Source organism: Stegostoma tigrinum, chromosome 33 (genome assembly GCF_030684315.1).
Source record: "Stegostoma tigrinum isolate sSteTig4 chromosome 33, sSteTig4.hap1, whole genome shotgun sequence".
In the NCBI taxonomy this organism is placed as follows: domain Eukaryota; kingdom Metazoa; phylum Chordata; class Chondrichthyes; order Orectolobiformes; family Stegostomatidae; genus Stegostoma; species Stegostoma tigrinum.
The window spans coordinates 2,666,296-2,691,129 of record NC_081386.1 but is presented as its reverse complement, the minus strand read 5'-3'; the positions used below and the strand labels follow the sequence as shown (position 1 = coordinate 2,691,129).

General features: G+C 45.6%; 1 protein-coding gene across 1 annotated transcript in view; it reads right to left on the bottom strand.

Annotated features, from left to right (window-relative positions):
* The window catches only part of adamts17 (ADAM metallopeptidase with thrombospondin type 1 motif, 17), a 505,079-nt gene that overhangs the window by 14,240 nt on the left and 466,005 nt on the right, over positions 1-24,834 (bottom strand). Inside the window, exons 22-24 of the mRNA XM_059639195.1 lie at positions 4,831-5,008; positions 3,526-4,143; positions 3,034-3,157 (exon numbers count right to left, since the gene is read on the bottom strand). Coding sequence (XP_059495178.1) covers positions 3,992-4,143; positions 4,831-5,008 — 330 coding nt within the window. The 3' untranslated portion in view covers positions 3,034-3,157; positions 3,526-3,991. The remainder of the gene's footprint in view (positions 1-3,033; positions 3,158-3,525; positions 4,144-4,830; positions 5,009-24,834) is intronic.

Sequence of the window (24,834 nt, the reverse complement as noted above, 5' to 3'; positions counted from 1 at the left end):
TTCTCATTAATGGCTCCATGGAGATTAATTGATAGAGACCAATTGTTATGTTTTGTTCAAAACACTATCATCATTTCATCGGGTGGCTACCAGAATGGTAGAAGTTCAACTAGATTGCTCTTTTTCCTTTTCTCAAAGTAGTGATTCCAACATTTCTCACAGACAATTATCCAGGAAATGGCAGAACAGAAATCCAAACTCAGATGTATAGTCAAAGCACCAGGTGACTCTTACTTGATGAAAATAAATTTAATGTGAAATATTCTGCAAAATATTCTTCCACTAAAGGGAGGACAGGTTGCCTGGGTTCATTGGCCTTCACTATAATTTCTCAAGCATTTTCTGCATCCTTTCTCCAACACAAAAGAACCATAAGTATACTGCAGGCCATCCATACAATACTTGTGTTGGCAAAACTGCCATTGACATTGCAATTTGTAAATAAAAAGCTAATCGTGATGAATATATTTCTGTATCACATTATGATGATAACGAGCAACTTCTGACAAAGATTATTGTTCCAATAAAATAGCACCATGAATATAGTGGCAGTCACTTGTGCAATTAACATTTAACAGTTCAACTGGAATAGTACACTACTTACTGCAAAAAAAACTGAAATGAAACAAGATTGCAAAAAATACAGCACCATTAAACACCAAAAGCAGCTTACAAGCTCTGCACACAATGAAACAGAAAAACCTTTTCACTAATGTCTCTTACCAGGGGTTAAGTGAATGTTTAGTGGTTAAGTCAAGCCACAGGTCAAGAGTGAGATCCATGTATTGCTTTCATCCATGTGAAACTTTAACAGGTTGATGATAACAGCCCAGGAGACACCCGCTCAGCCGCTGATGTTTTTGTATCCCTACTAGTTTTTTTTCCTGGCTGGTGTTTTGTGCTTAGCTGTTCCTATAAATCTTCCTGGTGCATACCAAGCTCAGTCAGGAGAGAGCTATCAAAAATGTGCCCTCCTATTTACACTTTATGCCACTTAAAATGTGCCTTTTTTTGTAAATAATTAGAACTATACAGTGAAAAGTTGAATATGGATTGTGTGAGGCTGGGGTCATTGAGTATGTTGATAACGTTTGTGGTGAGACTGAGTATGTTGCATGTGTGAGGGGGATGTCTGGGTGTGGCTGGTAATTTGACATTGTTGTAGTTTCCAAAACTATTTCCTGACAATTGCGTAAGGCATTGATGCTTGCCTGACCACGCATTGAGTTAAAGAATGGACAAAGCAGACTTTCCAGATCAGTTTTGTTGTACTCCTGACAATAATAGTTCACTACTAATATTCAAGCTGGAGTCTGAGTCCAGAAGTTAGCCAGCTGTAGTATTTATTGGAAATTCTGATAATGTCACTTAAACAACTCAAGCAATTTCTCAGAATTTGATTTGGACTAAATAGTGGCGATCTGGTGGTTTTGAGGACATCACTATGTACTAAAGCGCTTTTAATGAAGGCTGTGAGCAGATATATTCCTGTACTTAAAGACCTTTTTTTGCTTTCTGTTTCCTTGTGTCCTCATGACACTTTGTTCCTCAAAGGATTGGTGTCAAAGTCTTAGCACATTCATTGGTTTTGGAATGTGCACAATAATGTAAGGGATTTTCCCTGTTGCAGAAAGAAGAGGAGAAGCAACTGAATTGAAACCTATCTAGCTAGGTATAACCCTGCCAAACTGACCCCATTCTGTGCCGGGGAGGTGATGATCTAGTGGTATTATTGCTGGACTGTTAGTTTTGGGGACTCAGGTTCGAATCCCACCAAGACTGACGGTGGAATTTGAATTCAATAATAAACTGGAATTAAGAGTCCAATGACAATTGTGAAACTATAGCCTTGTGAAACCAAAAACTCATCAAGTTCACTTATGTCTTCTGGGAGGGAAACTGGCATCCTTACTTTGTCCGGCCTACATGCAACTCCAGACTCATGGCAATGTGGTTAACTCTGGATTGGGAAATAAATGCTGACCTAGCTGGCAATGCTCTCATCCCATGAATGAATGATAAAAAAATGGGGACAGTACCCAGTAATGGCAAACAGAGTAAGACAGCCCAAAGCGCAGGGACATAAAAATAAGACACTGATAAATGAAATAAGGAATTCAAAAGATTTTCTTATTTCTTAAGAGTGTGGTGAGGACACAATATTTGCTAATACTAAGAACTGTTGAAATGAATAAGAAGTTATATTTATGTAGAAACTAGAGAAAACACAGAAGGGAGAAAGGATTAGAAAATTCTGTACAATAAGGGCAGTTCTAAACGTGTCAGAGGGCAGATTCTGTGATTTGAATTCTATTTAACTTCTCTATGGGAGGAGTAACGTACAGAATTAACTTTACTCCACCAGAAAAGAGAGTTGACCCACTCCAACACTAGCTTTTGGAGATAGCCTCTTGTCTCAAGGGACAGCAGGGTTTACATGACATTCAGAATGATAGCTCCCAAGAGAATGGTGAGTTTCCAAATTGCTGGGCTCTATTCAAAATGTCTGCGGAAGTGTGCAGGCCATCACCTTCACCTTGGCCCTCCTTTCCAAACAACTACGTGGAAACTGTAGACAGTATGTTGACCAAATGTATCCTCTGTGACATTGTGAATAACTTGACAACTATTCCAACCACCCTTTGCAGTCCTTTAATAGCTGCTCTAAAACTTTATGAACTCTAATCAAAGGGACTTAAGAAATAAGCTCTCATGTAACCCCAGTCAAAATAGGAAACTGAAATTTATATTGGAAAAGTGAGCCGAACCTATCAGTGTGCTGCGGTATTGGTGAGTCTAAGACATGGATCTCAGGGCAGTGAAACTTTAAACAAACTCATATTTGCCTGCCACTGACTTTACCTCACACATATAGGCAAAGAGTTACAAGTGTACAAGACACATCTATGACTATTTCTACATGTCACTGATGCTCATGTGTGATTTAGAGGCATTAACATTAACCAGGGAGGGGAGGAATGGCAACAAGGTGAACACTTCTCTCTCATTAGGAAAATTATAGTATTGACATACCTTTCCTTACACAAAAGAAGAAAACACAATATCGGGCTGTTGGTGCTCAAAGATTACACCCTTGTACTGCAATGCACTTAATCTCTGCCCACTGAAGGTAGTTCACAATGTATTCGATGAAAATCTGGGGAAAATGAAAAGGATTAGCTTCCTGCTCTCACTAGCAGTGATGCTGTACTTGACTTAACACCAGTGTTAAATGCTTAGTACCCTTTGCCTGTCTTTCCCAAACAGGCATCCATCACAATTACGGGAAGATTGACCCCAAGCTAGAACAGCAGTGAAAAGGTTAAACAACACCATTCAAGTTTGCCTTTGTATTGCTTAAAAAAACTGTAAATACTCAAGTTGCTATAAAAGAAGCTATCAAGTTACAAATTTGTTCGTCAAGTGGTTCGATCAATACTCTGGACGGAAATAATTATTAATATAATCCAAAATGGCAAGAGTGAAATAAAAGCAGTGGGTTGGGATTCAAACACATCTCCTGACCTGTCTACTGAAGGGATGGTTCTCCAGTTCCTTCACTGTTCTTTGCTTTTGTTTCAGAAACCAATTCAAGTCCATAATATTGACTCCGCAAAAACATGCAGCGAGAGATTATAAACATCTTTTTGTTGAACAAAAAGGAGGTTAGTGCTTAAGTTTTTCTTCCCCACTGATGTTAGTCAGGCTGCTAATGTTGCAATAATAGGTAAATGCAGAACCAAAGGAAGTTCACAGGGAGCAGTTCTTGAAAGTGTGACTATTTTGGTTTCTGAAGCTGTTTAATGCAGCACAATCCAAAACTGCAGAGATCTCGTGCAGACTGTTGGTAATTGCTGGGTGAAGTCCACAGCACGTCCGAACATTGTTCTCTTCCAGTTTTAGAAACTATTTCGAAATTATCAGTTCTGCTCAGGTTCAGGCAGAGTTGAAGCTCCTCTTAAATTATCTGACGCTGCAGAAAAACCTGTGATTAGCTACCATGGTGTTGCTTGTTTGCGTAGAAGTCTCTGCAAGTTTGGCAGCACCGCTGGTACCATCGCATGTCCTGACACAGGTTCTTCTCTTGGATTACCCTGCAGTATACTGTCCACCGATCTCCTGTACACTTGTATGTCAAGGCAGCTGGCAGATCAAGACAGACTGTTACAAGGTGGTCTTCATGAACAACAACTGTTTACAGTTACTATCTTCACCAAACTATCCAATATCGAACACAAGCTGTTCTATAGCTCAATTCCCATTTCCCTGGCTTTGCTCCATTTTCCTTGAGCCCCTCAATGAATAAAAAATAATCTGCTGATCTCAGTTTTGAATGTTCCAATTATCCTCCAGCATCTGCAGAATTGTAAGAATGAGTGCTCCAAATATAGAGACTTAGTCACACCCAATCACAGTCTATATTTCTGCATCCTGATTACAGTTTGTCTCATTATATACAGAAACCTGTCTTGATCCAAGTCTGTGCTCATTCATACACCACCCTTCCAAACTAATCAGTATTTAGATACACACAACCCATCCTAATCATAGTCAGTATTTAGATATACACAAACCCATCAAGACTACAGTCAGTATTTATACACATATAAACCCATCAAAACCATAGCTAATACTTATATATTTCCATCCCAATCACAGTCTGCATTTATATACATACAAGCCCATTCTGACAATAGTCTTTTCTTTGCTCTGGGCTGAAGATCTGATATTCTATACATCAGTTCTAAGCCCCTTGTGCCTCCTAGCCTGTTGGGATTTTGGTTTGTCCACAATCCATGGTTGATGTAAAACAGGAGGAATGACACTCACCAAGGCTGGGTGAGGTGATTGTGTTGATGTTGATGCTTCCATTGCAGGGTTTCTGCTGGCATTGTTTGTATGCTGGTGGTTTGCTTAAGGTTGGACATTCATTGCCATGGCGACCAGTGACTCTATGCATACACTGGACCACTCGTGACTGCAGGCCCTTGCCACATGTGGAGGAACACTGAATAAAACACCACCACAGACAGAATTATCGATTGGTTATTCTACTCAACAAGATGCACATATCAATAAAACATAAAATACTGCAGCTGTTAGAAATCTGGAGTGAAAACAAGCTAGTAGAAATATTGAGCAGATCAGGTAGATCTGTAGAGAGAGAAAAACAGTTAACATTTCAGGTCAAAAACAGTTTTTCAGAACTTTCCCTATATATAGAAAATTGATTAATATTCCATATTCATTTATACACTCATATGTACATATGTCTGTAACTGCTTTATGGATGAGAAAAATTCATTTTAGAAGAATTAGAAAACTTATAAGTGAGGCTTAATTTAAAAATATGGACTACCTTTTATTAAAAAGATAATTTTAAAAGAATTTTATCACTATTCCATGTTTAAATACAGTAAGGTCTGGTGTGTTAAACTAGGGGACCGATTTGGACGGTTACAGAATCACAGAATTATTACAGTGCAGAAGTGCAGGAGGACACAGACCCCCCTCACACACGGGCCACACTGCCCTATCTCAAGAATATATCGAAGCTGACAGCAAGACTCTTAAGACCAGTAGGAATCATATTGGCCCTCAAGCCCACAGCCACTCTACAGCTTACAAGGATTAAAGGCCCATTCCTACAACATGCAGAACCAACATGGTTTACAAAATACCAAGCAATGCCTGCCATAGACATCACATCAGACAGAGAGGAAGGAAACTAGCCACCAGAATACGAGAATATCAACTAACAGCAAAACAGCACGACAAACTCTCCTTTATATCAGAACACTCAGACAATGAAGGCCATCAGTTTAACTGGGACAAGGCAACCATTGTAGCCCAGGCCAAACATAGAAACCGCATGGTTCTCCACCCTTAATGCAATCAACGAACGTATAGAATTGGACCCCATACACAAACTCATACAGATCAAAACCGGAAATGACAGTACTTAGCGTAACAGACCAGACAGTATAAATTACAAGTGGAGTAGAATAACACTGTTTCATTGGAGACTCCACTGATGATGTCACCTAGCACGGTGACAAAACGTCTTTAGGAGAACAAGCCAGTTCGGCGAGGAAGTCAACAACCACCCCCACAGCCCGAGCTACAGATCTTTGCCAAAACTTTATCCTTGTAAATCTTTTCAGCACTTTCTCAAGTTTACCAACCTCCATCCTATAGAAGGGTGACCATTATGTTTGCACTGGCTCTCCAAATGAACCTCATGACTTCTGAAACTTTTATTCTCAGAAACATTTTTCTAAGTCTATTTTACATTCTCTTCATTGCACACAGTAATCCAGTGGTGGCCTACCCCAAGTCCTGTACAGTTCCAACACAACTTCCCTGCTCTTATAATTTATGCCATGGCTGAAAAAGGCAATATGCCTTCCTGACTACCTTATTAACCTGTCTGCTGTCTTCAGGGATCTGTGAACAAGCACTCCAAGATCCCTCAGTTCCTCTGAGCTTCCTATTGTCTTGCCACTCGCTGAGTATTCCCTTGTCTTGTTCCTTCTTCCAAAGTGCATCACCTCTTGCTTATCAGGGTTAAAGTCCATTTGCTGCTGATCTGCCCATTTGACTGATCTGTCTGTATCCACTTGTGACCTAAGACTTTCTTCTTCACTGTCAATCACCCAGCAGATCTTCATGTCATCCGTAAACTTATCTATCAATGTGGTGACTTTATCATCTACCAGATTACTACATATGAGCTCCTACTTGCTCATTTTCTATCTAGCTCCCTAAATTCTGACTGATGGACCAGAACTCTGTCATTTTACCAATGTAAACTATGACCTCTGGTTGTTCACCTTTGTCACTGGCAACAAGGAGGCAACAAACCATCTTGGAATTACATCTATGCTCCCCAAATTAATGAAGCTTGATTTTTAGAGATTATGATTCTCCCAACTCGCCAGACTTCCAGCGCACCATTCAAGATGCAAGATTGTGAAGGTGTTACAATTCCACGCTCCAGCTACTGGGGTTGTGGCAGCAGGAATGCTGATGGGAATTTTGGCAGGGAAGCTAATAATACTGCCTGCTTATAGGATCTAAGGTGAATTTGTCAAAACTTAGGGAAGATGAGTTAACACCAGTAGACCTAGATTGATGCTCTGAATTGACCATGTCAGTTTTGTTTCATGAATTTTGTCTCACCATGATAATGGCAATTATTTAATAACGGCCAATTATTTATATTTCACATAGAGAAAACAAAATAGAAAGGCAAAATGTTAACTAATCTCTTAATGAGAAATATGAAGGGCTTGCAGTTTGGACATTGCCACTGATTACTAAAGCACCAGCGTCTACTTGGAAACAATGGCAGAAATCCAGACTATTGCAGAGATTGTGTACAATCAGAGGGAGTTAAAATCAGGCCAGTTCATGCGCTCACATCTCCACTATTTAGGAATAAATTAGCTTGCACAGGAGTACATTTAGAAACTGCAGGTACATGAAGGATGAACTGGAAAGGGTGCAAAAAAGACTCACGAGGATTTTACTAAGACTGGAAGGTCTGACTTATAAGATGAAGCTGGATATCTCTCGGGTGTGGTAGACTGAGGGCTGACCTTATAGATCTTTATAAAATCATGAGAGGCATAGAGAAGGTGAATAACTAAGGTCTTTCTCCCAGGGCAAGGGAGTCCAGAATTAAATGGCATGGGTTTAAGGTGAGAGGGGCAGAATTTAGAAGGGACCTGAGGGGCAAAATTTTCACACAGAGTGGGGTGCGTATATAGAAATGAGCTGCAAAAGGAAGTGGTACAATTACAACATTTAAAAGGCATTTGAACAGGTACATGGATACGAAAGATACAGGGATGCAGACCAAATGCGGTGAACTAGGTCAATATAGGAAATCTGGATGAGTTGGGCTGAAGGGTCTGTTTCCATGCTGTCTGACTCTATGTCATTTCCTCAGAGGAAGATAAGACATGTTTATGAGCTTCATAAGAGATGTTTATTCATTGCATCAAACTTATTTGAATTAAACTGTCAATGGCCGTATTGGTAATAGCAAATTTCAAAAACCATCCGTTCTCGAACCCTTTCTGTTTCAAGTTTAGATGTAAGAATACATGTGAGAAAATGATGATTGTTTAATTAGTTCTGGCAACTTCTAGCTGTGTTCTCCAAACAAACCACTTGATTCCAACAAGTTTCAATCCTGCACTCCAACCTATTTCCTGTCTTCCATGTTCCTTTTCCAATTGAACTTTGATGGAAAAACCAGCAAATTCCAGGTCCAGTGATACATTCTGGTCAGTTTGTGAGCCTTGGGAGAAGCCTGATGAGGAGTTGAGAACTGTCGACAGTTCAGTTTAAAAGCTCTTGCTACTGCCATTCACATGCCCCTTACTTGGTCTCCTGTACAGAGCATTTTGAACACAAGGCTGTACATCTGATTTCCCGTTGGCCTAATATTGAAAACTTAGCTGAGCCAATTTCGAGTAGCAATGGATTCAGCTCACTAGTGGTCTGTTTCAATAACTTGACGGGGTATGACCTGGGTTCAATTCCAGCCTCGGGTGACTGTCTGTGTGGGGTTTGCACATTCTCCCTGTGTCTGCGTGGGTTTCCTCCAGATGATCCAGTTTCCTCCACAGTCCAAAGGTGTGCAGGTTAGGTGTATTAGCCTTGCTAAATTGCTCCATGGTGTCCAGGGATGTATAGGTAAGGTGGATTAGCCCTAGGAAATTCTGGGTTACAGGGATTGGGTAGGGGGGGTGAGTCTGGGTGGGATGCTGTTCGGAGAGTTAGTGTGGACTTGTTGGCCCGAACAGCCTGTTTCCACACTGTAGGGATTCTATTCTGTGAACGAAATCCTCATCTTCTGATAAGCTATTCTTTATTTGATGTGGCTTTTCAATGACTGTTTGATTATTTGTACAAGTATAAGAGGTTAAGATATTTTAAGATTTGATTATTGACATTAAGAATAGCTGTAGGTTGATTAAGTTTCTAAATGAGCATTCCTTTTTAAAGGAGATTCTCAAACTCTCATTATTTATTATATTAGCTTCAGGAGCAGGTCAAATACCTGAAAGGAATGCCAATGGCTCAATGGCTTTGTACATGGTGAACACTGGGAAAATGGGTCTGAGGGCTATTGTTGGCATTGTTGACATTTGGAACCAATAAATATAAACTTGAACAGTACTGAAAAAAAGAAAAATGTTGCCAAATTTTTTGCCTTGCACTCATCAGGGCAAAGGTAAGAATGCCAACTTTCAAAGATCACAACAATTTATAATACAGAAGAAAATGAATCCTGAGCGTGTGTCCACCTACCTAAATAATCATCTTAATCAGCTAATAATGTTTTCATGCTTATTTCCACTTGCTAGAAGCAACATACATTCATGTTTAGGGACCTGTTCTCTGCAGACAAAGGAATATGTTGTTGTGCCTTTTTGAATGACCCATTATTTTGGGGAGCCCATATCTGCTCATTGATTTCTCTATGGTAATGCCAATGAAAGTTGAATTATGAACCAAAAAGCATCCTTATCTCCTGTGGTACACAATGTTGTGATCGTTTGAAATTTTGTATCCTTGCACTTGTAATGATACAAGAAAGATACGTTTCTCTTGAGAAACCTCAAATTCAACAACAGATTTAAATATAAGACCAATTGCAGTAACCAAAAAAAAGCAAACCTGTAACATTACTGTTGTCTCATTCAATAGCAGCTGCATGGGTACAGAGTAGTATCCAACTACTTCCTGAAAGGATGATGCCTTTCAGACAACTTGCTGGGATCAGGGAATGAATGAGCCATTTTTATTTTGAAATAATTGACTGAACTGGACCACCTCATCTATCAGACAGTTCCACTCTTACCAAATCACTACACTGAAAAATTTGTCATCCCTTCCCCCAACTTTAACTGTTGGAAAATGCATATGATTTTATTAAGTTGTAAAGTAGTCCTGCAGGATGAATGGAAATGGTGATAGTGATAATGGGAACTGCAGATGCTGGAGAATCCAAGATAACGAAATGTGAGGCTGGATGAACACAGCAGGCCCAGCAGCATCTCAGGAGCACAAAAGCTGACGTTTCGGGCCTAGACCCTTCATCAGAGAGGGGGATGGGGTGAGGGTTCTGGAATAAATAGGGAGAGAGGGGGAGGCGGACCGAAGATGAAGAGAAAAGAAGATAGGTGGAGAGGAGAGTATAGGTGGGGAGGTAGGGAGGGGATAGGTCAGTCCAGGGAAGACGGACAGGTCAAGGAGGTGGGATGAGGTTAGTAGATAGGAGATTCCACTCCCACACATCCCAGATGTCCAAGTTCTTCAAGGACCGCAACTTACCCCCCACAGTGGTCGAAAACGCCCTTGACCGCGTCTCCCGCATTTCCCGCAACACATCCCTCACACCCCGCCCCCGCCACAACCGCCCAAAGAGGATCCCCCTCGTTCTCACACACCACCCCACCAACCTCCGGATACAACGCATCATCCTTCGACACTTCCGCCATCTACAATCCGACCCCACCACCCATGACATTTTTCCATCCCCACCCCTGTCTGCTTTCCGGAGAGACCACTCTCTCCGTGACTCCCTTGTTCGCTCCACACTGCCCTCCAACCCCACCACACCCGGCACCTTCACCTGCAACCGCAGGAAATGCTACACTTGCCCCCACACCTCCTCCCTCACCCCTATCCCAGGCCCCAAGATGACTTTCCACATTAAGCAGAGGTTCACCTGCACATCTGCCAATGTGGTATACTGCATCCATTGTACCCGGTGTGGCTTCCTCTACATTGGGGAAACCAAGCGAAGGCTTGGGGACCGCTTTGCAGAACACCTCCGCTCGGTTCGCAATAAAGAACTGCACCTCCCAGTCGCGAACCATTTCCACTCCCCCTCCCATTCTTTAGATGACATGTCCATCATGGGCCTCCTGCAGTGCCACAATGATGCCACCCGAAGGTTGCAGGAACAGCAACCGCTGGTTTTTTATATTCCGCTTGGGAACCCTGCAGCCCAAAGGTATCAATGTGGACTTCACCAGCTTCAAAATCTCCCCTTCCCCAACCGCATCCCAAAACCAGCCCAGTTCGTCCCCTCCCCCCACTGCACCACACAACCAGCCCAGCTCTTCCCCCCCACCCACTGCATCCCAAAACCAGTCCAACCTGTCTCTGCCTCCCTAACCTGTTCTTCCTCTCACCCATCCCTTCCTCCCACCCCAAGCCGCACCTCCATCTCCTACCTACTAACCTCATCCCACCTCCTTGACCTGTCCGTCTTCCCTGGACTGACCTATCCGCTCCCTATCTCCCCACCTATACTCTCCTCTCCACCTATCTTCTTTTCTCTCCATCTTCGGTCCACCTCCCCCTCTCTCCCTATTTATTCCAGAACCCTCACCCCATCCCCCTCTCTGATGAAGGGTCTAGGCCGAAACGTCAGCTTTTGTGCTCCTGAGATGCTGCTGGGTCTGCTGTGTTCATCCAGCCTCACATTTCGTTATGTTGAATGGAAATGGTGCTGTTTAGACTCTGAGATTAATGATAACACATCTGTGACATTAATGTTATAGATCACTATACATAGTTTTAATATTGCAAAAAGATGTACGATATAATCCAGTGTGAACTGCACATGAAAATGCCGTTTGTCCCACTATGCTAGAGTATCTCCTAGTTTGTAAACATTAGAAGAAAGAAATAATTCACTAGCAATGATTTTTGAAACGAGGGTGTTGTCAAAAAGATGATATTTACATAAAGTATTTACTTGAGATCAGGATCAATGAAATCTGAAGTGTATTGCAGTTCAAATGTAGGAAACACATGGGCTAATTTGCACAAAGCTGAGTTCCACGAACAATATAGGAGTAGTGATCATATTTGGGTAAAGTGGTACTGTTGTCATGTTGCTGGACAAGTAACTCACAGGCTTCGACTAACAGAGTACATTGAAGTCAAACCTAATCCAGTAATGGAGATGTAAATTCAAATCCAAGGTAGCTGATGAATTTGAATTAAACTTATTAAATAAATTCACAACAAATTAAAAGTAACATCAACTATGGTGACCATGTGGTTAGCATATTGTCATGAAAATAGAGCTAGTTTACCAATGATCTTCAGGGAAGAAAATCTGCAGCTTTTCAAGGCTCAAGACCAAAGAAATGTGTTTGATTCTCAACTGATCTCTGATATGCCTACCAAACCATTCACTTGTATCAAATCGCTGTGAAAAATGAGAAGAAAATCAGAAGTAGCATTGATACACACAAGAACATTTGACATATCAAAGGCAAACCAAGTCCAGTAGACCCTGCAATGTCTTTTTCACTGACATCTGGAGACTTGTGCTAAAATTGGAAGCACTGTCCCACAGACAAGTCTTGGAGGAGCCTGAAAGAAGTTATCCTTTCACTCCAGACTCTTCTAGTACCATCGCTGGGAACATCCTATTCCACTGTTGGGTGGTGGCACAGCAGTGCATGGTAGGAAGGGAGTTGACTTGGCATCAGGTCAAACACAAGCAAGGGAGCCTCTTGCTGGTTAGTGCAAAATTCCACCCCTCTCTCCACAACTACCCCACCTGCCTCCCGCAGCTGATGAATTGGTATTCCTCTATGTTGAGCATCACTTGCAAAAAGCATTGAAAGTACCCAGGGTACAAAATGTGCTCTGTAGAGGGACTTCAATGTCCATAAACAATAGTAACTTGGCAGCATCATTACTGGCTGAGTTGGAAGAGTTCCGAAGGATATTCGGTCAACTGGGTGGCAGATGGTAAAAGAACTAATATGAGAGAAAAATCTATGATGGGCTTCTCACCTCCTGACTTCATTCTAGTCTTGGTCCTAAAGTGATCAAAAGTGCTGAATTCTGGGAGAGTTACAAGTGCCTACCCTTGACAGTAAGGTAGCATTTGACTGATTGCAGCAATAAGGAGCTCTAATGTGAATGGGAATCTGTAAATTTGGTACTTACTCGATTCATACCATTGTTAGACGTCAACTATTTCATTCCCAGTACATCTCTGCTGAAGATTCTTAGGAGAGTGTCCTAGGCCCAAATATCTGCAACTGCTTAAATAATAAGCTTCCCTACATCACTCCGCAGTGCTTTGAATGGAGAACAGGTGTGAACATAATGAGGTAGGGCCAGAATACACAGCCCTTCAGCCCACAATGTTGTGCCGACATTGATCCTCATGTATGCACCCTCAAATTTCTGTGACCATATGCATGTCCAGCAGTCTCTTAAATATCCCCAATGACCTTGCTTCCACAACTGCTGCTGGCAACGCATTCCATACTCTCACAACTCTCTGTGTAAAGAACCCGCCTCTGACATCCCCTCTATACTTTCCTCCAACAAGCTTAAAACAATGACCCCTCGTGTTAGCCTTTTCTGCCCTGGGAAATAGTCTCTGGCTATCAACTCTATCTATGCCTCTCATTATCTTGCATACCTCAATTAGGTCTCCTCTCCTCCTCCTTTTCTCCAATGAAAAATGTCCGAGCTCAGTCAACCTCTCTTCATAAGATAAGCCCTCCAGTCCAGGCAGCATCCTGGTAAACCTCCTCTGAACCCTCTCCAAAGCATCCACATCTTTCCTATAATAGGGCGACCAGAACTGGACGCAGTATTCCAAGTGCGGTCTAACCAAAGTTTTATAGAGCTGCAACAAGATCTCACGACTCTTAAACTCAATCCCCCTGCTAATGAAAGCCAAAACACCATATGCTTTCTTAACAACCCTGTCCACTTGGGTGGCCATTTTAAGGGATCTATGTATCTGCACACCAAGATCCCTCTGTTCCTCCACACTGCCAAGAATCCTATCCTTAATCCTGTACTCAGCGTTCAAATTCGACCTTCCAAAATGCATCACCTCGCATTTATCCAGGTTGAACTCCATCTGCCACCTCTCAGCCCATCTCTGCATCCTGTCAATGTCCCGCTGAAGCCTACAACAGCCCTCTATACTGTCAACGACACCTCCAACCTTCGTGTCATCTGCAAACTTGCTGACCCATCCTTCAATCCCCTCATCCAAGTCATTAATAAAAATTACAAACAGTAGAGGCCCAAGGACAGAGCCCTGTGGAACACCACTCACCACTGACTTCCAGGCAGAATATTTTCCTTCTACTACCACTCGCAGTCTTCTGTTGGCCAGCCAATTCTGTATCCAAGCAGCTAAGTTCCCCTGTATCCCATTCCTCCTGACCTTCTGAATGAGCCTACCATGGGAAACCTTATCAAATGCCTTGCTGAAGTCCATATACACCACATCCACAGCTCGACCCTCATCAAATTTTCTAGTCACATCCTCAAAGAACTCGATAAGGTTTGTGAGGCATGACCTGCCCCTCACAAAGCCGTATTGACTGCATTTAATCAAGCCATTCTCTTCCAGATGGTCATAAGTCCTATCGCTCAGAATCCTTTCTAACACCTTGCAGACGACAGACGTGAGACTTACTGGTCTGTAATTGCCGGGGATTTCCCTATTTCCTTTCTTGAAGAGAGGAATTACATTTGCCTCTCTCCAGTCCTCAGGCACGACTCCAGTGGAGAGCGAGGATGCAAAGATCTTCGCAAGTGGCGAAGCAATTGCATTTCTCGTTTCCCAAAGCAGCCGAGGACAAATCTGATCCGGGCCTGGCGACTTGTCAATCTTAATGTTTGACAAAATTTTCAGCGCATCAGCTTCAGCAACAACACTGTTAAGCTCAACTCGAGCACAGATGTTCTTATTTGGATTTTGGCAAAGCCTTTAACAAGGTTTCTCATGGTAGACTAAATAGTAATGATAGGTCGCATGGGATTCAGGGTGATCTTGCCAATTGGATACATTATTGGCTTAATGGCAAGAGACAGAGAGTGATGTTGGAGGGCTGTCACCAGCAGTGTTCCACAGGGATCGGTTTTGGGTCTTCTTTTGTTTCTCGTTTATATAAATGATTTGAATGAGAATACAGAAGGCACGGTTAGTAAGTTTGCAGAAAACACCAAAATTGGTGGCATAGTAGACAGTGAAGAAGGCTTTCTACGATTACAAAAGGATCTTGATCAAAAGGGTCATTGGGCTGAAAAATGGCAGATGGAGTTCAATCTGGATAAATGCGAGGTATTGTATTTTGATAAAACAACCAATGGTAGGATTTATACAATTAAAAGTAGTGCTTTGGGTAGGGTTGTAGAGTGGAGGGACCTAGGGTTGCAGGTACATAATTCTTTGAAGTTTGCATCATATATAGACAGAATGGTTAAAAAGGAGATAGCAAGGTGTAGAGCTGGATGAACACAGCAGACCAACCAGCATCAGAGGAACAGGAAAGCTGACATTTCGGGCCTCGACCCTTCTTCAGAAAATTTTCTGATTTAGTGAACCAGATGTGTTTTTCCAACAATCAACAATGGATTCATGGTCATCATTCGATTTCCAGATATTTTATTGAATTCAAATTTAACTATCTGCCATGGCAGGATTCAAACCTGGGTCCCCAGAATATTATCTGGGTCAATGGATTAACAGTCCAACAATAATACCACTAGACCATTGCCTCCCAGGTTAATTTGCTAAGCCATGGTTCTCCAGGATGTGCAGCTGTTAGTCCAGGTTTCTCACATAGGAAATCCATCCTCCTATATCCTTAGATATTAAATGTTTAAATTTAGCTGAGTTTTAATAAATCTTGCAGTTGGCCAAATTTTCCTTATTATTATTTCCTGTTTATGTAAAACACTGGGAAATATATTAAAATGTGAACTCATTGATTGATGCTGCAGCGATTAGTTTCTGCCAGAGATTTTATTTGTGGTGTCCAATGACGCTGCTGTGCTGTTCGTGAATGCACTGTGCTATATGCCAAGGCTGACACACTGTGTACAGGAAAGGTCTGCAGAGGGATTCATAAACAATAGATTAATTGATTTCAATAGAGAGTGAAGGTGGTCTGGTTGTAAATCTAACCTTACACCTGTTTTCGTCAGTTTCCAGGCAGGCAGGTTAAGTTAAAATTGCTCCAGAATTCTACCACAGTATAGGTATCTGTGCTGGGTGCCAGTTAATGATGAATGGTGTTGTGCTAAATAACACTCCTCAGGTTTGGTTTCAGAGTAACTAAGTGTGATTTGAGCAGTTGATGCAAATAAACAAATAGACGTGCTTATCTGTTTGGTCAATTCTACATTTGTCATGAATAATAATACTGCCAACCACAGAGTACCAAATATTTTCATGATTATCATGAAGTAAATGTAATATCAGTCTTTAAAATGGTGAACAGCTAATTCCACCCCATCTGGCTCGGCAGTTCTGATGAGAGGTCATTAATTTAAAATGATCATTAAGAGAGCAAGCAGGAAGGTTACAACATATTTCTGTACATAGAAAGTTTTGGATCATGGAATGGTTTGGCGGAAGCAGAGACTGTTTTTTGGGGCACAGAGCTAAGCGTAATATATAGGGCAATGGGGTTAGTTGGGGCTGATGTAGCAAAGAGCTTAAATAGCATGATGGGTCAAACGGACTCCTTGTGATGGTAAATTTGTGAAGTTCGAGGAAGTACTGAAGTATCCAACAGCTGCTGCAGCTGTGTCCTTCCAGTCTCTACCTTCCAAAAACAGCTCAATAATATCTCAATTATAAAGACTGAGCTGGTTCACCATCTGTTCCTAGCTGTGACCTCCAGTTGTATGCAAGATTATTTTGAAACATAAAAGTGTTGGGATGGAGTCCAAAGAGTTAGCCATGATACAGTAAATGATCGTCAGCCTAAGGCATCTTTGCATAATCTGCATAATCCTTTGAGTTATATTTATATTTTATTATTTGATACATTCTATTCCAAGTTTGGATTTCTTGCTAATATCTTTAGTAACTATTAAGACGGTTCCCCATGTCAAACCTGCCATTAGGCTTTTTTGTAAAAAAAATTGTCTCTTTTCTGCACCTTTTATCCAATCCTCAGACTGGAAATCACAGAAATGTTACAGTGTAGGAGGAGGCAGCTTTTTATACCTGGCTGACTTGTTAAGCAGCGTCATTACCTAGTGCCAAAATCCTGCTTTTTTCCCCGAAACCTTGCACGTTATTTTATATCAATAATCATAAATAATAACCATCTTGAATGCCTCAATTGAACCTGCCTCCATCACATATCAAGACAGTCATTCCATACCCTAATTACTCTCTGTGTGATAAAGGTTTCTCTCACTTCACCCTTGCTATTCTTGCATATCACTTTAAATCTGAACCATTCTCATTCACCATCACACTCCTCCACCTGGCCAAGCTCATCCTCAGCCTGAACATCTTTTTTAACTCCTCTCACTTTCTTCAGGTCAGTTATGCCTGTTTCTTTGTAGGGGACGTGGAATATTCCTTCGTCCAGAACTAGTCCAGCCCCCAACCACAACTCTTTCTCTGGTGTAATGATAATATCATCAACGCTGCTTCCCTCTCCTGTCTGGAATTTCCAACCCTCTCTCTCTTTCACCTGATCCAACACACCATGCTTCTACGGATTACCAAAAATTCACAAACCAGGAGCCCGTCTCAGACCAATAGTCTCGCTACCTGGAACACCAACCTACAGCTTAGTCAAGGAACTACATCAAAGACTAAAACACCTAGCAGAAGACTCACGCCACTCCATTCACTCCACCCAAGAATTCCTGAACACCAAAGACACCAAGATAGAAGAGGCTGAAATAATGGTCTCCTTTGACCTAACAGCCCTGTTCACATCCATCAACATCAACCTGGCCAAAGAAACACTGACTACACTATGAGAAGAACCAAAGACACATACACCAGACACCACCAACCTCATCAGCAAGGACAACATCATCAAGCTAGTGGGCCTATGCCTCACCACCCACTTCACTTTCAATAACAAAACCTACAGACAAACCAACGGTACACCCATGGGATCTCCGATATCAGGGTTCTTAGCAGAGGCAGTAATGCAGAGACTCGAACAAACAGCTCTGCCAACCATCCAACCCAAACTTTGGGTCCGCTACGTGGATGACACCTTTGTCATCACTAAACAAAACAAATTAGAGGAAACCTTCAAGACCATCAATAATACCCTTTACTGGCATAACATTCACAAAAGAGGAGGAAAACAACAACAAACTGCCATTCCTAGATGTCACAGTAGAGCGAACAGTCAATGGGGAACTTCAAACCAGCGTCTACAGGAAAACAACACATACGGACCAAATACTGAACTACAGGAGCAACCATCCCAACACCCACAAACGAAGCTGCATTAGAACATTATTCCAACGAGCCACCACACACTGCAGCACAGAGGAACTACGCAGAGCAGAGGAAAATCACCTATACAGCGTATTCAAAAAGAATGGGTACCCAATGAACACAGTCCGCCGATTCCTCAGCAACAAACCCAAACAAACAGACAAAACGGGCTCAGAAACCATAACCACTCTCCCCTACATCAAAGACATTTCCGAAATGACTGCCAAACTACTCGGACCGCTTGGCATCAGGGTAGTCCACAAACCCACCAACACACTAAAACAGCAGCTAATGAACTTAAAAGACCCTATACAGACAACAAACAAAACGAACATCATCTACAAAATACCTTGCAGGAACTGTGACAAACACTACATTGGACAAACAGGCAGAAAGCTAGCCACCAGGATACATGAACATCAACTAGCCACAAAAAGACATGACCCACGATCACTAGGATCCTTACATACAGATGAGGAAGGACACCACTTTGATTGGGACAACACATCCATCCTAGGATTTGCCAAACAGAGACAAGCACAAGGAATCCAAGAAGCATGGCATTCCAACCGAAACTCCATCAACAAACACATTGATTTGGAGCCCATCTACCACCCGCTGAGAAAAAGAACAGGAAATGACATCACCAAGGCAGGAAATGACATCAACACAGGAAATGACATCACCAACCCAAGGAAACCTAAACACATAAATAGAAAGCTGGACATAACACCAGCGCTTCACCGGAGGCTCACTGATGGTGTTACTTGAATGGTGACGGATTGTCTGGGAACAAACCTTCCAGCTCAGTGAACCAGCTTACATCCGGAACATAAAAAAGACCCACTCTTTTGTGGACTGAGAAGAGGAGAGCACGACTGTGTTGGAGGTGGAAGGAAGACGTCAGGTTGGCTGTGCACCCTTGCAACCGGTGGGTCTTAATGCTGGCTTCGGCCTAACGCTGGTTCAGGAGAGCAGCCAACCTGCAACGATGGCTGCGGCGAGTGCTCGTGCCCCGGATCAGGGGGTCTGGAATGCCAACGGCGTTTCCGTGAAGAAGGTGGATGAAGGTGCATCTGTGGACCGCACCTTCTTCGTGAAGAGGGTCCTGTTGGACTGTTGTGGGTTCACTGCTGCGTACATTTACTGCCTGCAGGATTTCCCTGGAGGAGGTTTTTACAATGTAACCTTCAGGAGTGCCAAGCTTTGCGAACGCTTCCTGGAGGTTTTCAAGGAGAAAGGAGGTGAGGGCCCCCTCTCTGTACTGACCGCTGTCCCGCTGTTTGTGATGCTGGTGCAGAGGAGCCGTATGGTGACTGTACACATGTACAACCCGCATGTGCCAGCAGTTGATGTCCTGACCTTCCTTGGAAGGTACGTGAAGGTGGATGGGGACCTAACCAACATCATGGACCCCTTCGGGATCTGGGCCAATAAGAGGCAGGTCAGGGTGACGCTGAAGATGGGCTCGGACGGGAACATCGTACACCCACCGTCCAGCTTCGCAATCGGCGGGAGCAAGTGCTACCTGACCGACGCAGGGCAACCTAAAGTCTGCCATGCCTGTGGTAGGTCAGGTCACGTGGCGGCCAACTGCAAAGCCACCATCTGCAGGAACTGCAGGGAGGAGGGATACCTTGCAAAGGATTGCCCACGAGAGAAAAGCTGCAACCTTTGCGGGGAAGCGGGCCACTTCTATAGGGCATGCCCGCGGTGGGGTACCACCTACGCCCAGGTCACTGGCAGGGGCCAGGCGGGGCCAGCCCCCCCAGAGGAGAGGAAGGCACCAGGGCCCTGCAAGGACCCCACTAATGTGCAGGAGGGCCAGGTCGTGCAGGAGGGCCCAGCCCCGCGGGATGGACCCGAGGCCAGCAAAGCGCCCCTGCAGGGTCCGATCCCCCCCGACAACCCGGAGTCGATGGAGGCGGCGACAGGTGACCCAGGGGAGTGGACAACGGTCCGGAAAGCGAGCAGGGAGGTGCGTCGGCGGGCCCAGGAACCGCAACCATCAGGCGGGAAGAGGCAGCTACAGGGGGGCTATAAGAGCTCCTCTGACGAGGGAGATTCGGAGAGGGCCCGCCCAAAGCAGAAGCTAAAGATCTCAAGGGAGAAGGAAAGCAACACCCCGCTTCCAGGCGACGGGAGGCATCCTGAGGCTCCCTCCGACATCCAGCCACGTGCCGCTGGGGCCCTGGACGGCCCCCCGGAACTTTCAGGCGGGAAGGAGGAAACAGCGTGTCCCCAGCCTGATCCAGAGCCAGACTCTCCTGCCTCCATACCCCCAACGGAGGGATGCCACCCGGAAAGCCTCATGGATGGTTTCCTGAGCCCGGAGAGCGTCCAGCAGTTAGCCCGGGCAATGGGCATGAAGGGACAGATGGAGGGGCTGGACCTTGGACTCGGGGAGGGTACTGCGGTCACTGCCCACAATGGGGGTACGAGGTGCAAGCATTAATGTGCGCAGCGTCAAGTCCACCGCAAGATGTGTGTCCACGTTGGCCTACCTGACCACCATCAAGGCGGACCTCCTGTTTCTGCAGGAGTGCGGGATACCACACCTCAGCAGGTACGGGAAATGGTCGGGTGCCTGGACCTGTGGGCCTTCGATCTGGTCGGGGGGTAACGACTGTCTCTCCTCGGGCCTGGCTATTCTGCTGCAGGGGCGCAACTTCACCAGCTCTCAAGTTCAGGAGGTGGTGGGGGGGGGCGCCTCCTAGTGGCTGATGTCACCTACAGGAACACTCCCCTGAGGCTGATCAATGTGTACGCCCCAGCGGTACGGAGTGAGCGGTTGGCCATCCTGCAGCGGCTTCCGCCTCTGCTGGCTACGTCCAGGCTGGTCTTCCGAGGCGGAGACTTCAACTGCATCATCGATGCAGACGAAAGATCCGGCGTGGGGACAGCGGGTGTGGGGAGTCAACTGGATGTCACGTCCAGATTCCTGACGGGCACGGTGAAGGACGCCAAGCTGCTCGACATCTTCAGCACCCTTGCAGACGGAGCGCAGTGGAGATACACCTGGTCACGGCCAGACGGGTCTATCTGCTCAAGGATAGACTTCCTGTTTGTGTCACGGGCGTTCTCGGTCAGGTCCACTGTCGTCGAGCCGATGTTCTTCTCTGACCACTGCCTCCTGCTGGCCGACTGTCACTTACAGGACAACCAGCAGGCCGGCAAGGGGACATGGAAGCTCAACATGACTCTGTTGACCCCAGAGAACGTTGAGGCGCTTACGAGGGAGTATGCTGGTTGGAGAACCGTGAAACCCCTCTTTGAGTCTCCGGGCGACTGGTGGGAGACAGTGAAGGAGAACATCGAAGTTCTTTGTCCTCAAGGGTGTTCGGAAGGTGAGAGAGAGGCGGGGAAAGCTGTCGCGACTCAAGAAAAGGGTGCACAGCCTGCTCCTTCTGCAGTTGATGGGGGTCGATGTCACGGAGGACCTCCGCGAGGTGAGGGGCCAGCAAGCCTCGCTCTTCGCCGCGGAGGCCTCCAAGATAATCTTCTGGTCCAGTTTCCGCTCCGTGGAGCAGAACGAGACATGCTCGCGTTTCTTCTTTCAGAAGATGCACAAAGAGAGCTCTGTGCTTAGCTGGCTGAAGGAGGACGACGGCGCGGTGACGTCATCTCGACCCGACATTTGGAGGATCAACAGATCTTTCTATGCCGGACTGTACGACGTGAAGCCCACGGACAGCACGGCCTCCGAGTCGTTCCTGTCATCTATCACGGAGGTCTTAGACGATGGCACGAGGGAGTGGCTGGACAGGCCAATATCCCTGGACGAGCTGACCAGAGCCCTCAAGTCCTTTGAGAGGAATAAGACTCCTGGGAGCGACGGCTTACCGGACGAGCTGTATTCCGCTCTGTGGGACCTGGTCGGCCAGGACCTGCTGGAGGTGTACGATAGTGCGCTTCAGGCAGGGGAAATGTGCAAGTCCATGAGGAAGGGCATCATCACCCTCATTTACAAGAGGAAGGGGGAGAGGGAAGAAATTGAGAATTGGCGTCCCATTTCACTATTGAATGTGGACTACAAAATCCTGGCCAAGGTCATAGCCAACCGGGTCAGGTCTGTCCTGGAGTCGGTGATTCACCCTGACCAAACCTGTGCTTTGCCGGGCAGGAAGATTGCTGAGACCCTCGCGCTCATCAGGGATACGATCGCCTACGTACAGGACAGGCGGGTGGATACCTGCCTCGTCAGCCTGGACCGGGACAAGGCCTTTGACAGGGTCTCTCATGCTTACATGAGGGACGTCCTCTCCAAATTGGGGTTCGGGGAGGGCATCCGCAATTGGATCCGGCTGCTCTACACCAACATCGTTAGCGCAGTCTCGATATAACGGGTGGGAATCGGACAGTTTTCCCGTCAGATCTGGAGTCAGGCAGGGCTGCCCGCTCTCTCCTGCCTTGTTCGTGTGCTGTGTGGAGCCCTTCGCTGCATCCATCAAGAAGGACGTGAGCCTGAAGGGCGTGACTATCCCAAGCAGGGGAGACCTTCAGGTCAAGACCTCCCTGTACATGGACGATGTCGCCGTCTTCTGCACCGATCGTCGGTCGGTGAGTAGGCTGTTGGACATCTGCGGCCAGTTTGAACTGGCCTCGGGTGCCAAAGTCAATAGGGGTAAGAGCAAGGTCATGTTCTTCGGGAACTGGGATGACCACTCCTTCATCCCCTTCACCGTCATGACAGACTATCTGAAGGTGCTGGGTGTTTGGTTCGGTGGAGCTGGGGCATGCACTAAGACTTGGGAGGAGCGTATCACCAAACTGAAGCAGAAGCTGGGCAGGTGGACACTCCGGTCCCTCTCCATCGTGGGTAAGAACCTGGTTGTCAGGTGTGAGGGGCTTTCGGTACTGTTGTATGTGGCGCAGGCCTCGCCTACTCCCTGGACCTCCGCTGCTGCGGTCACCCGGGCCATCTTCCACTTCATTTGGGGGTCGAGGATGGACCGGGTACACAGGGACACCATGTACAAAGACCTGGAAAATGGGGAAAAGGGCGTACTGAACGCCACCCTTGCCCTGATGGCTACCTTTGTGTGCGGCTGCATCAAGCTGTGCATAGATCCTCAGTACGCAAACACCAAGTGTCACCACTTACTGAGGTTCTACCTGTCCCCAGTGTTGCGAAGGATGGGCCTGGCCTCGTTGCCGCAGAACGCTCCGAGTAGTTTGACCGTCCCGTACCACCTGTCCTTCGTGGAGAAAGTTTTGAAGGGAAACACCTTTGACCACAAGGCCATCAGGCAGTGGTCAGCACGTAGTATCCTCGAGACCCTTTGGGAAAAGGAGAGGGTGGATCCCGTCGTGTGGTTCCCCACGCAGACTGCCAAAGTCGTTTGGCAGAATGCCTCATCGCCAGAACTTTCAAACAAGCACAAGGACATTGCTTGGCTGGCGGTGAGAGGGGCTCTGCCACTGAGATCCTTTATGCATGCCCGGAATCTCTGCGCCACCGCACGCTGCCCTCGAGGCGGCTGCGGGGGCGGGGGGGGGGTGGGGGGGGGGTGGTGCGGTGGGTGTGGACGAGACTGTCGATCACCTCCTTCTGGAGTGTGCCTATGCGCAGGAGGTCCGGAGGGGGATGCAGTGGTATTTGTCAAGGTTCGTCCCGAGCAGCTCCGTGACGCGGGACTCCATGTGCTATGGGCTGTTTCCTGGGACACACACCGAGACCAACATCAACTGCGCCTGGAAGGCCATCAATGCGGTGAAAGACTCTCTTTGGTCTGCCTGCAACTTGCTGGTCTGCCAGCTGAAAGAACTGACCCCGACCGAGTGTTGCAGACTGGCGCACTCCAAGGTCCAGGACTTCGTGCTGAGGGACGTCCTAAAGCTTGGGACAGCCACCGCCAAAGCACGGAGGGGAAAGACCACCGTATGAAACCCCTCGTCCAGAATAGAAAAAAAGGCCCTATCGGGTAACTGGGCCCAGCTGGCGCCTTCCCCAACTGGTCAGGGGGCCAACGGGGACTGTGCGGGGAGACGACTGATGGGGTATTTAATTGGGTTTGTTTTTTTTTCTTCTTTGTTTTGTCGTTTTTCCTTTAGTTGGTTTACGTACCCCCTGGGTAACCCGGAGTGGCTTGCATGACTGGGTAGGTGTATAAATATGTCTTTTTTTTTGTACATCTTATGAATAAAGTATTTTTTTTCAAATAATAAAAAAAGTGACAAAACGTCTGAAAACGAACCTTCCAGCTCAGCGAGCAAACTTACATCCGGGAAATGAACTGTAGAGCAGTATAATAAAATGTGAGGCTGGATGAACACAGCAGGCCCAGCAGCATCTCAGGAGCACAAAAGCTGACGTTTCGAGCAGTATGTTCTGTACACAAAAAAAGACCCTGAGCTTCTAGTGCCTGCCATTACTACATACCATCCTGTCCCCTGGCCAGCATCTCTGTCTCAGGCTTGCTGCTGTATTCCAGCGAAGTTCGGTACAAGCTAGAAGAACAACACCTCATTTTCTGTTTGAGAACTCAACAGCCTTCTGGGCTCAATGTCGAGTGCAACTTCTCCCATGTCCCTACCCCAACGCC